The sequence below is a fragment of the Schistocerca piceifrons genome, chromosome 2 (genome assembly GCF_021461385.2).
Source record: "Schistocerca piceifrons isolate TAMUIC-IGC-003096 chromosome 2, iqSchPice1.1, whole genome shotgun sequence".
Lineage (NCBI taxonomy): Eukaryota > Metazoa > Arthropoda > Insecta > Orthoptera > Acrididae > Schistocerca > Schistocerca piceifrons.
The window spans coordinates 119,770,321-119,784,754 of record NC_060139.1 but is presented as its reverse complement, the minus strand read 5'-3'; the positions used below and the strand labels follow the sequence as shown (position 1 = coordinate 119,784,754).

General features: G+C 41.8%; 1 protein-coding gene across 2 annotated transcripts in view; it reads left to right on the top strand.

Moving 5' to 3' along the window:
- LOC124777960 (regulatory-associated protein of mTOR) overlaps nucleotides 1-14,434 on the top strand; it is a 325,695-nt gene that overhangs the window by 196,343 nt on the left and 114,918 nt on the right. For both annotated transcript variants that reach the window (XM_047253519.1, XM_047253520.1), the window contains one exon: nucleotides 5,827-5,950. In XM_047253519.1, coding sequence (XP_047109475.1) covers nucleotides 5,827-5,950 — 124 coding nt within the window. The remainder of the gene's footprint in view (nucleotides 1-5,826; nucleotides 5,951-14,434) is intronic.

Sequence of the window (14,434 nt, the reverse complement as noted above, 5' to 3'; positions counted from 1 at the left end):
CCGCTGATGGAGTGAGGATGGTATGACAACACGCCAATGATGAGCGTCCCCTAAGAGAAGAAGAACCCCATCACAGACGGAAAAGTCATTGCGGCGAGGCCAGTAAGCCCAAACCTCAGGGTCTGAGACCTGACGATGATCGGAGGGCCACCCAAGTTGAATGTGGCACAGAATTGTCCAAAGAACCGGGTCTGAAGACATGTGCTGTGGGATGAGCCGGGCGTTCATTGGCAGTGCGGCAATGGTGGAGTAGACGACGCTATATGGATGAAAACACGCAACCGGATCAACATCGAAGTTGGAATTGGCCCCCACAGGAAGTCAAGAAACAAAATCGGTGTTGGCATGGAGGCCCGTGGCCTGGTAACTGAAGATGTAGGTGTACCCTGCAAGGAACAATCCCCAGTGCTGCAGGTGGCGAGCGGCCCAGGAAGGGATGGTGGATGTGGCACCAAACATGGAGACCAAGGCAAGCTTGGCAAAGATCTTTCCACCCGCAACTTAGACAGAATATCATCGACCTTGGGGATGGGGTAAGAGTCAACAACAGACTGGGCAAAGACGGTGGCCTTAAAATTGCCACATACCCAGAGAGACCCATTCGGTTTTTCGAGGATAACATTGGGTTTAGCCCAGTGACTGTGGTGAACCGGTGTCAGAACTCCCGCCTCCTCGGGGTGACTCAGCTCCTTTTGTAGGGCATCCTGCAGGGCAAAAGGCACTGGACAAGCCTTGTGAAACTTCAGAACTGCTGAGGGGAGTAGTTCGATATGCACTTCAAAACCAGACACCCACGGAGGAGAATCAGAGAAGACATCACGGAAGGAATCAAAAAGCTCCTATAAAAGAGCATCACTGGGGCCAAATCGTGGATCTCAAGGCCAAGAGAATGAGAAAGATCATCCCTAACAGATTAGTGGCTGTGGAGGCAGCTAGGACCAAAATTCAGGCGGTGCCATCATGAGAGAGATACCGCACCTGCTCCAGGAACCACCCCTGCACGCGGATAATGTCATTACTATAGTTCTTCAAAGGGGTTGGGAATGGGTGGAGGAATGGAGCACCGAAGTGATGGTGAGAGTGGCCGTCAATAATTGTAGCCGAGGACCCTGCGTCCAGCTGGAAACAGAGAGGAGTCCTGTTGATCTGGACTGTCAGAATGATGGATCCCACTACTTGTGGGAGGACTGTCTGTACAAACGAGATGCTCAGCAGTTGGTCAGAATTCTCCAAGACCAAGTCTGGAGGGTATAACACTGTGAGATCCACCTCCATTGAAGAAGAGAAGCAGCAAACGTCGTCCCGCAGGTGGAACAGACCACCTGCCGGAAAAAACACTCACTGTGCTGGTGCGTAACAAAGCATTGATGACAGGAGGGCAACCTCTGACTTTGCTGAGCCCAAGAACCTGTAACCTGGTCTGGAAGACGAGGAGGAGGAGGAGGAGGAGGAGGCTGTGGTGGGGTGACTGCTGGCCGTCGGCATGGCTGCCACTCCGGTGACCGTGGTTCCGAGCGACGACAGGGCGTCCACGTGCCATAGACCTGCGGTGGGGCATGGGGCACTGCAGATGAATGGGAAGACTGTTCATTGGCACGAATGACCAACAGACACATGTCCAAGAAGGGATCCTTCAGCTTCAACAGATCCATTCGCAGGGCATCGTTAGGAGCATGGACCAGAATCGTGTTGCTAATGAGGTCTGCACAATATGACTGCTTACACCCCGGGTTGGTACAAGAGAACCGGCAGTCCTGGGAGAGCCCTTTAAGGCAAGAAATCCATTTCCTGTAAAACAGTAATGGATGCTTCTGCCAGCTGAAGAAGTTGTGGCAAGCTGCCGCGATGTAGACCTGGGCATCAAAATACTCTGTTAAACTGTCAGTCAGCTGTTCGTAAGGGAGGACATAGGGTTGTACATCCAGATGCAACTGCTGCAGTAAGCGATAAATGTCAGGACCCACATAGGGAAGAAAAAACTCACAACGCTGGCCAGTGTCGATGGTTCTATGGGCAAGGAAATGATGTTCCAAGCAAGCCGCATAATTACTCCATCGTTCAATAGACTTGTCAAATGGCAGGAACATGGCAGGAGCGCCGATGCCGGCACCCCCCCGGAGGAACACTAGTCAAAGCCTGCAGACACTGAATCAGAAGTTCAGTCATGTGTTGCATATGACCCAACAGCTCGAGGACATGAGCCATTGTGCATCTGAACCAGGAATACCTTCAGCCATGTCAACAAACAATGGAACAACGCAGGAATTTGAACAAAGTCATTACCACTGCTAAATCTATGGAGCAAAAACCAACTTATTTTTCCAACTTTTGGATTAACCCTCTGGTTCTAATTTTGCATATAAATACAAATTATGTTAAACTGGGACCAGAGACTAAAGGAAACAATGTGATGTAGGAGAAAACTATTCAATAAAATGTTCAGCAATACAACAAATTATATTACAGTTCAGTATGATGCATTGCATCATAAGCTATTGTAATGTAGAAGGCTTCATGAAATCTAACAATTCGTTCGATGAATCAGTTTTTTTTCCTCCTTCTTATGCAAAATTTTCTTATAGCACACTAATGAATTTTTTATTCCTCTTTTTGTAAGAAAAACGTGCATTTTGTTGAAATCTATTGTTTGTTAAATTTGTGACCATTTTTCAATTGAACTGAGGCCTTATTTCAAGTTTGGAACTGTCATTTAATCTTCTGGTTGAACTAGGTATGAAGACTCAAGTTGTTGAATGTTTTGCACTTGCTCACACATTTATGTAATATCATCAATAGTCAGCTCGTGTGCTAACTCTATAGAGCAAGAACCAACTCGTTTTGGCAACTTTTTTATTAAGGAAACTACAGTAAACTACCAACAGGAACACACTCTTCAGAACCAACAAAACAATAGTGATCCCTTCTGCAGATCAAGCAAATAACAACTAATTCATATAATCAGAGTTCCCTTCAACTCTATACCGTATAACTGTTCCATGTGGAAGTTGGCTGTTAGCAGCTGGTAGATAGCCTAACATGACGGAAGTGACATCTCACAGTTGTTGTGGAAGAGAGGATGGTGAAGCTGGCACACCACTGTACTGGCCGATCTTCTCCGTGCTCAATGAATCAAGAACTGCCTGCTGAACAGCTGGGCGCTGGCTTATCTAGCCCCAGGCGGAAAGTTATTTCTGGGACTATTTGCACCCACGTGATCGCCAAACAATTGTTCATTGATCATCGCGCCCCCTTCCTCTGCTGCTGGTTGATGCTCTCTGATGGACATTGGCCGTACCTACGTGTTTGTTTTCAACAGTGGTATTTGTTTCTAAACACTCTTGCATCGGCCAGACTTCGTAGTGGAGTCAGCTACTGGTGTCGCTGGTCTGCCTGTGGAGTTGCTGCTGCAGTGGGTGTCTGTGGTGACTGCAGCATCCTGATTGTGTGAACCCAGCAGTTCGTGATCATCACCACCATCCACCTCTAAATTTAATTGCGTGCCAGGACTGACCACATCTTCAATCACATTATGAGTTTGATTGGATTTGGTGCTGATTCTCCCTGGGTTACAATGGTGAAAAAAATGGACACAATTTTTTTCAGATGCCAATATAGTTTTTAGCAAAATTTCATTCCGAGATTGTCCAGTAATTCTCAAGGCATCTAAATCACTGAATTGCTTCCAAAAGTGCTAAACAGAGAGCTTGTTGTTTTGTTTCATTGCTGCACGTAGATGTACAAATGATCACCTTGTGTAGTAAGGTTGGAATGTTTTAATGTCTCCCTGGTAGTTGGAATGTTTTAATGACTCCCTGGTCAATTGGTTGAAGCAAGGTGGTTGTAATAGGTTGCAAAAATAAAACTTCCACACTTGGGTCAAAATTAGAGGAACAAGAGGGTGATGTGGTGTGTTGTCAATTAATAGTGTCACTTTAAATATGATTTGTTTTAATTGACAATAATGTTCAACTTTAGGTATGAAGTAATGACCAAACCAGTCCTCAAGGTGGGAAGTTGTCAGCCATGCTCCAGCACTCAACTTCCAAATTACAGGCAACCCAGCTTTAATTCTTGTATTTTCTGGATGGTAAGCTAAGAGAGTTTTTTGAGTCTCCAGCTGCATTTATGCCAACCATCACTGTCAGTCGATCTTTGGTGGCTGTGAAGCCTGGAAAGTTTTTCTCTCCTTGCACATCGAAAGTTCTTTTAGACAGCATCTTCCAGAACAGAACAGTTTCATCTACACTCAATATGGTTTGGCTGGTGTAGCCACTTTCTTCTGTAACTGCCTTGAGTTTCTCTAGATAAAGTGGAGAGATCTCTTTATCAGTGCTTGCTGCCTCTCCACTTTCTGTGATGCTATGTCAATTATAACGACTTGTCAGTTGGCTAAGTCAGCCATTACCAGCATTAAACATTTCATTTTGAGTTGCCTCCCCTGCTTCGTCTCTCAAAAATCAGCTTAGCTTGAGAGCACACCAAGTTCTCACCAATAGGACAATTTTTCACTCTTACTTGATTATCACATCGTAGGAATAAAATTTCAATGGCCAAGGTTGCATAAATTAGTCTCCATTGTTGACAACTGGTTTTGACTATTGTAACTGTCTTCTTCTGGCATTTGAAAATTTTTGTTATAAGATGTGTTCCATTGTGAGTTCATACTTCATGCCATGTCGCCATCATGATTGATAACATATAGCACATTATACACAGGTTTGCTGACAACAAAACCATTTACAGTTATGGTTCAAGTGGCTCTGAGCACTATGGGACGTAACTTCTGAGGTCATCAGTCCATTTACAGTTAAAAAGCACCTTGTGTACATAGGTATGTTTGCATACATAGTGGTCACAAAGGGTTGTTAATTCTTGAATTGAATGATATAAAGTGAAATGCACATATGCATGTCTCTTTATGTTTGCGTGACATGTTACATAGATTGCGGATCCACCTTAAATGAAATATACAATGCATCTGGTTTTTTCCCATGTAAAACATAGAATGCTCCTGCTGTCACATTATAATTTTAACATTGTTTACAATTGAGTGATAATACGATGACATTGACAAATGATACTTGACTCCAAAGAGTGTGCATATTTTACAGTTCCAAAAATTTTTTTCATTATCTGATACAGTCATATCAACTGCTGATTCTAGTAGATCAGACTTCTTTGCCAATCCACAAATTTTCATTTTTGCATTGAAATCCTTGATAATATTAAGTTTACATTCCAAAGGTAATGATTGTTTTTCCTTGATTGATGCAAATGAACCACTCCTGCTTCGTTTGGATGCCATAGTTAAGACTCTATCGATCAGTGCATGAAATGATTCCGCATGAAACGTCCAAACCTGTCGTAAGCCAAGCACTGTGTGGGTAGAGTGAGGAGGAGAGGTGTGCAGTGCTGAAACAGCCAAATCGCATAACACAAGATTTGCACGAAACAGAATAGCGTAAGTTAGGGTATTACTGTAATGATTCTTTTTCTGAGATCACCTTAGCTTTCTTGGACAATTTTGACTGTGTGTTATTCAGTTTCTGGCACTTTGTCTCTTACTTCTTGTCCTCTTTCCAAATTATCTTTCTGTTTTGATAGAAAGTATAATTTTCTATGCAATATTTTTACTACCTGGCGGGAGAAATTTTTATTGGAAAACCTTGATACTAACTTTTATGGGTTGATTGATCTTTTTAACTTGATTGTAGCTCAAGTAATTATTATCGATTCATTTTTTAGTAATTATTGTAAGATTTTACTTTGCATTTTGTATGTGAGTGGTATCACCACTTCATTAATACCAAATTTTAATTTTTGCAGGAGCTGGTTGTAGCACTGCAATGGATTGTCCTCATCTTTGAAAATTCCTTCCTCTCAGTATGTCTACAAGAAGAGAGCAGGCGAGGGGAGAGTACACTGAGTCCACAAACTGCAAATGTGCCAGGTTATTTTTTAAATAATTATTATTCCTTAAGTTTGTTATGCTCAGTGATGAAATCTTAGAAAACATTTCACCACCTATTCACTAAGTGCTGTGGTTCTTTGTTACTTCCTGACTTTGTACAAGGTATCGGTTTGGAGAAAATAGAAGTTAGCTATTTTTGTTTGCTTGAAAAACTGACTTTAGTTTGCATAAAACAGATGATTTGTTTTAAAGAAACAAAAATTATAACACCTGCTCCCATATAGTGAGGTTATGCTACACAAGTGGCTGTGAAAAATCTGTATGAAATCGGTATATTCAATAATGAATTATTGAGCAGTGAGTGTAAAGACACTTATTACTCTAAATAAGAAAAATTTAACTGAATTTGTAACCAGAGTGCCAGTTTCCATTGTGAGCCAGCTGTGACTTTATCTCAGGCAGAGAAAATGTGTGAACTCCTGTTTACCACATTTATTATGAAAAGTATAAATTGCTACTCACTATAAAGATGACACATTGAGTTGCTGACAGCCACACTGAAAAGGCTTTTGGTCAAAGCCTTCTTCAGAAAAGGAAGCACACACATTCATTCACACAAGCAAGCACACCCCACACACAGATGACCACCATCTTTAGCAGCTCAGACTGGACTGCAACTGCCACATTGAATGGAAGCAGTGACCTGCGGGGAGCAGGGAAAGGGAAGGGATAGCAGGATACAGGTGGGGAGAGAAAAGTGCCATCTGGCAGAGTGTACGCAGACTAGGAGGCACGACAAGACTGCTACCAGATGGTGGGAGGCTGTTGGACAGGGAGGTGGGCAGAAGGGGGCAGGGGAGGAAAAGGAGAGGAAGAGGGAACGGGAAAACTGGATGGGTGTGTTGACAGAGAGCAGCACACAAAAAGGGTGGGGGGACGGGGGGTGGTGGTGAATAGAAAGGTGATGGTACAGACGGGGTGAAAGCTAATATTGTGTGGAATGCGTGGGTGCAGTAGATTATTTTAGGTTGAGGCTGGGACAATTTCAGGAGCAGAGAATGTGTTGTAAGGATAACTCCCATCTGCACATTCCAGAAAATTTGGTGGTGGAGGGACCAATGTGAGCCTCAACCAGATGGCCTCAACCTAAGGTGACCTACTGTCCCCACACACCCCATCCAACAGTATTCATCCCTTCTGTCTTATCATCTCCTCACTTTTCACACCCACACACCCTGTTTTTCTGTGCCACCCTCCGTCAATGCAACTGCCTGTATTTTCCCTTCCCTTCCCTCCTCCTCTTCTTTTCCACTACCCATTCCCCCTCCCCCTTCCACCTCTCTACCTGACAGCCTCCTAACACCACACCTGGTGGCAGTCTTGTAGTGCATCCTTCTTGTCCCTGCACAGTCCGCCAGACAGAATTCTTCTCTGCCTCCACCCAAACCCTGCTACCCTGGTCCCTAACCCGTCCTCTTCAGATTGCGGCTTCTGTTCATTGTGACAGCTGCATTCTGGTCTGAGATGGTGGTCGTGTGTGCGTGAGGTTTGTTGTGTCTGTCTGCAGCTGAACGTGTCATCTTTGCAGTGAGCAGCAGTCTACCCTTTTCCGTATATTGTTCTTATCTAAAGTGATGACAACTTTATGCCTGCATTCAGAATTTTGAAATACTGTCTTCATAAATGTATGTTGTCAGTGTTCTCCTCTGTGCATGGATATTTTTTGTTTGCAGTCAGTTGCGTGGAGTGTAGTGTAGTGGAGTGAGTTTTGAAACCTGAGAAAACTTTTCTCACCACTATTTGAACGTAACACTTGTGTGCGCGCACACACACACACACACACACACACACACACACACACACACACACACATACACATTCATTCTGACCTAAATTAACAGTACTTTGATTTGCAGTTATATTTATTTCAGTCTAATGAAATAAATTTCTTTGGTTTTAAATGACTTTATGATTATGTGGCTTTTGTCTCATCCCACTCAGCATTTCTTTTCCGTACTGGTTTGGAGCTTCCAGATATCTCTCTTTGTTCACACCACTTCAATTTACTATCTATTAGCATTGAAACGAAATCGAGCTGACTTGACGAAAACAGTGGTACCATCTGATATCTCTTCGCTGTGGCCTGTACAATCTAGTGACAAATATACCACCTAATTATGGCTCAGACTACTAGATCACCCATCATATGAAACAGAATTTTCCCTTGCAACACTTTTTTTGTATGCATAGTACCTTTTCATCTTTATTATGCAGTTTTTAAGTTTGATGTTTTCTATATTGGTGAGTCCACTGGCCTACATAAATTTAGTTTTAAATACCTCTTCACCTACCTCCTTTGCTATCCTCTAACGACCCTGATGTGAACAGGACACTTCACTTTCCCTCTGAGTCTGAATTTTGGCCACTATGCTCTCCAGTTCAGTACCAAAATCTGTGGGCGTAAGTTATCCTCATCTCATGGAACTCTTTTATTCCTGTGTGATCAGTAATAGCCATTCCTTTTCCGCTGGACTGAAACTGTGATAATTATTGAATCTTGCAGCCTAAAAGTCATTGCCCCCATCTTGCCAACCATTATTACAGGGGTTTGCTCTCTCTACACCTACATCAACACTCTGCAAGTAGTTGTGAAATGCATGGCAGGGTGTACTTAGTGTGATACCACATGTTAGGGTTTCTTCCTGTTCAAATCATGTACGTAGTGTGGGAAGAAGGGCTGACTAAATGTATTTTGTGTGCTGTAATTAGCCTAATGTTGTCCCCATGAGCACCACATATTATTCTTACAGTACATTTTTTGGGCAATAAAGACTGCCTTTCTTAAAGATGAGTTACCCCAGAACATTATTCCATATGACATTATTGAATGAAAATATTCAGAATATGTCAACTTACTGATTTGTCTCTCACCAAGATTTGCAATGATTCAAAGTGAATATACGGCTGGACTAAGTTGTTTTAGGAGTTCTAAAATGTGCTTTTTCTAGTTTGAATTCTCATCAATAAAGATACCTAAAATTTTTCATGTTTCCACCTGATTTATTATTTCCTCACTGTGTGTTACACTTATCATTAGTATAATACCTCTGGATGTGCAGAACCGAATATGATGTCATTTTAAAATTGCAGCAAACCAGTCAATGACACTGTTAAGAATATTGATTTGTATTTCTTTATGTTGCTGTACGTACGTACATACATACATACGACGCATCATATAATTGATGCGTTGAGCTGTTGATAGGTATATAATCAAGATTTAATATGTTACTTCTATGGTAGATAATATACCAGAAAACGTACACATGGAATGAAGCTTTAAGCAATAATAACTAAGAACTAGTGGTCTGATTGCCTGCTGGTGGTTCACAACAGATACACAACACATTGACTTAAATGGCTGCTACAAAGTCTGTGCCATCTTGATCCCTCCTCCCCTTGCAATCCTTGTGGCCCCAATCTCTCTATTTTCTTCAATTTATAGTTTCTGTCTGTAGATATGGATTCCTTACAAAGCAGATTTATAAGCAAGCAATTGTTTGGAATGGAATAATATTCTCCATGTAGTTGTTGAATATATTCTTCATGTAGTTGTTTTGAACTTAATGTGCCTATATTAATTTTTACTTCTTTTTTTACATAAACTTGGGCATTACCCAAAATTTATAAGTGGTGTTGAGAACCGTCATGCAGAACTATCTTCTAACCTCAGGCACTGAACACAGTACAGTGTTAATGCAGGTAGTACCTACAAGGCCTTTGCAATAATTAAAGTGATATGCTGTAACAAATCAAATGTTTACATTTTATATTAATTGAAGTAAGAAGGAGACCTTGCAAGGAGAAAATGTGTTTTATGCAGCTCATATGGCATTAGCTTAATGTGGGTTGGTAGTATGCACAGTATTCTACCATTTTGTGTGAGACACATTTTATTCAAATAGATGAAAATCAGAAGGAAAGAAGTTGAAGTTCAGACCCAGACCCAGACTCAGGTCAGAAATTGGCCATATGTGTTTTATCTAGTTATGAAATAAAGTCCAGCAAGCAATCTAAATAGCAAAAAGATGAAATATGAGCTTTAGGAAATATGAGCTACCCAATAATCATGATGTGTTACAACTGGGTGTAAATAACCACCTACAGCAAATATGCCCTTTTTTTATTGCTGATTGCTCTGCAAATGTTGGTTGTTCTTCGCTGTACTTTCAGAAACTACTTCATAGTGTGAGTAATACATTCAGAAACTGTTGAAATTATGTCCATCTATATAAACATTATTGCTGCTCATACACAGGTGTGAACTAAATGTGAATGGCTTATATTTGTACTCGGAGCAACAACATTTTTGTGGCACTTGTGTGTAATGGCAGGTGTGTCACAGAGTCATCAGGCTTCATTGATGGATCTAAGTTCCTGGAGGATGAGCTGTCAATATGTTGTTATGATGGCATTCAAATCTATTTCACTTTAACACAATTAATGTTTAAAGCTAAGACCTCTATTAAAATCATAAAATACACTACACATTGCCCACTGTGACCTGTCACTTTCAATGAGAACAGCTGGGAGAGGAAAGAAACAAGCAACCCAGCCAGCCTTGTTCCACTCATAGACAGTCTCGGGGAGGTGAGTGGTGGAAAATTCCCACCTCATTGTTATTCTGCAGGCAGCATATACCTCCTTGTCCCTATATTTTTAAAGGAAGCTAAATGCAACAAAGCATGATGGAGTAAACATAATTTTACCAACAACTATTTCAGTATTATTGCTATGATCACTATATCATATCACCAGTTACCCAGCTTTTGCTTATTCTTCCATTCTCATCAGCCCCCATTAAAAATGCCAAGTTATAGTGTTCAGTATCCTTCCCATTTGGTGCAGATTCTGACAACAGTTTGTACATGATCAGTTTACTGCGTGGAACCCTAATTACAACACATGACAGTCATTCATGCTAATTAGTATCATAGGAGACAACCACAGAGAATTAAATTTTGTGTAGAATTCCACAGAATTGACGCCCGCCATCAGTATATCCTCCACACTGATCATTTATCCCTTATGCAAAGCATATATAACATCTTTTAATGCTTCTTGTTAGGTAAAGGCTGTGTGTTGTGAATGTGGACTGTTGCAGGCTTTACTCACAACTAGAATGAGGGATGCCATTAAGTAGAGTATATTTATTGTAAAAATATGCCTTGAAAATACTTGTATTGCATTGTGTTCTAACTTTTATGCTTTTTGACCATGCAGTTAAATTTTTTCTAAGTTTTAGGCACCATCTTACAGACACTTTAGTGACTACTACACAATACAGCACCAACTGTGATATGCTATCTTTGATTTTCAGTTTTTTAAATAATGATGGATAGATAGATTTAAAATTGTTGAGTGCTACACATCATGGTCATCAGTGCTCCGTCTCAAGATAGTTGTGTTGGTGTATGAGTAGTTACTTTTGTTACAGTGAATAAACAAAGACTGTACCACTAGAGCCACAGTAATAAAAGATTTCATATACAGTATCCAGTACATCCACTCATATCATTGTCATATAAAGTATTAATAAAACAGAGGATAGTATCAAATGGCTGGTTAATTGTGGAACTAATAGGATGAACCAGCCAGCCAGAAACACATTAGAACCGTCATTCAATTACTTGTTTCATCATCACATAAAATTGAGATTAAGTCCCTCAGCAGATGAAAACCTTCCCTCCTAGCAGTACTCAAAAAACTTGACATTAAAGCATTGCACACTTTGAGTGTGACACCAAAAATATTTTGATTGCTCTTCATGGCCACAAGAGATAAGCATGCATCATTGGAAAGTGTCTGATGTGCAAGTGAGTGAAGACTACATCAATCCTCCTTGGAATTCGAAAGGAAGTGCACCATGGTTGAACAGTTGACTGGCCGACCACAGCTTGTTGTTGGCCACTTTCAGCCACTGTGTTTCCCACTCAACCAACATGCTCTTTATCAACCATGACATTATAACCCTTAGGGAGACATCACAGTGAACTGTAGTTCATTTTTGGCAGGCTCTTTTCACTGCTCTGTCAGATTCCTCATTCCCTTCGATTACTGTGTGTCCAAGGACCTAACAGAAGGCTATCTCCATCTTTTCCTATACAAGAGGTGGATAATGTCCTGGACCAGCTGAACTATCCTATCTGCTGAATAACATGCAGAGTACTAAGTGTGTCCATGAAGACAGGAAACGTCCCTCTACCAAGAAGTATCATGTATTTAATAATGAAACAGTCCAGTCAATGAAGGAAAATTATGGTAAAAATTTCTGTAGTTGCAAACTTTGCACAGTGATAGCAAGGAGTGTCATGAACAACAAACAAACTAAAAATCCCCACTAGTGGAATGCGAGTGTGAGGGTAGGTGGTGCCTAAAGGTCATATTTTTATGTTTTTATTGGGTAATTCGAAAACCGTGACTTCAAGCAAATATGTTTTCCAGTACAAAACTGAACTGCTCTAACTTTCCTACAAAAAAGGTCTATTCATTTTTTTCTCTCAGACTAATAGTTTCCACATTGCAGGGGATGGAAAAATTGTAGATTATTAAAAAGTAGTGTTTTGATGGTAAAGAACTACAGTTTACTGTTAAAATGAAGTGGATTAAGAACAAATACTAAATGTGCATACCATGTCTAACGGCAGTAGAGCCATATTAAGGGATAAATTGCATTCTGGGGTAGTAACATGGTGTACAGGCTGGAATAAAGGATGGAAGCATTAGGGAAGCTAGATCACGGGATTGTGGTCTTGCTTTTCCCTCCTTTGTAGGTTTGAAGACTGAACAGTGAGCAGGCAAGTCCCACTCTCTGTACCGCACTACATAACTAGAAACAGCTACACGGTGTTTCACAAAGTAATAACACCCTGCAATGCACAGACATGCCAAGCGTGGTAGGGCTGGGGGCTGATAGTTTTTCAGCACTAGATGAAATACAAATATCAGTTACTAATAATACAAATGCAAGAAACACATGTGGGCAGAATGAACATTGTTCTACACTGCCAGAGGCTAAATGATTTTTAATCATTCTGTACGGCAGTTGTACCTATCTTCCAGAAAAGGCAACTTCCCACATTAAAAGTGCTGGGCACTTTTCATATTGCAGACTGACTGTACCTTCTACATTTCCTGTCCAGTTCTTGTATGCGAGTAGGCAAAATATCTTCACTGAGCTTGCATTTACATAGTGGAGTTATTTTCCATTTATTATATGAGTATTTATTTCCAGTTGTTAAGTGAGCTCTTATGTAAAATAAATTCCCACAAGCAGTAGCTGAGAAGTGTATAATGTGTAAGTGTAATATTGCCCATGACCTTTGTAGTATTGCTGGTAATGGGATAGGATTTGTAAATGTTGCACCTTGCTGCTGCCTGTTATTGACAGTGTATTTTAGAGCTGTGTATTTGTGTCACAGTCAGTGGTTGTGAATTAATGAGCGAACTGAAAGTTACAGCACTTTGCTCAGAATTAATTGTACTGCTGCTTTATTGCATATATCTCTTCCATCCAGGAACGGCTGGCACTTATAGACTGGGCTTCACTAAGTTGAGCCACTTACTACACATCCATAGTACATCTTCCAAGATGGGTGTGAATATGTCTGATGAATTGGATGTGATCATGTTCAAGTCTAGAACAGTAATCCCCTGCAATGCATTGTGCTGTAGCCACCAGAAAGATCGCGGGAGGTGCACATTGGCACAGCGCGTCACGGACGGTAGTTGCTGCAAGTAGAGTCCCGTCGACCAGAGGGCACGCGAGAATTCGGACACGACCTCTGCCGGCATAACAACAACAACAACAACTCCGGCAGCACGGGCCAGGCCCAGTGAGTACACATCGGGCAGGTCTAGCAGACAGTTCCCGGTCGACACTAGGTGAAATGCGACGGAAACGTGAATCGTGTTACTACACAATTGGTGACGAGTAGGGTCGTTCTTTCGCGTGTTGTGTCGTTGTTCTGGTTTCGCAGCTTCTCCACGGCATGGAGGATTTGGTGCGGGTTTTGGTTGCGCAGCAGACGGAGCTCATGGCCACCGTGAAACAAGTGCTTCCGGCATTGCTCTCCACGCCGTCTGCTCCGGCGCAGTTCCCTCCTCCCTTTCCCCCGATGACGAGACGGCGGAGGATTGGGACGCATATGAACATCGCCTTCGGCAGCATTTCCAGGCGTTTCATGTTGCCGATGCGGAGGTATGTCGTGCTCTCTTCTTGTCTTGGATATCTCCCTCGCTGTATCACGTTTTGCGGCAGCTAGCACCGTTGCAGGAACCCTCGTCCTTGTCTTTTGACGCATTGTGTTCCTTGCTGTCTTCGTATTATCGCCGCCGCACGCATGTTATGGCGGCTAGGGTCGAGTTCTATCAATGCAAGAAACAGCCCCATCAGTCTTACCGGGCGTGGGCAGCTACCCTGTACGGTCTTAGTCGCAAGTGTCATTTTGTCACGGAGCAGTC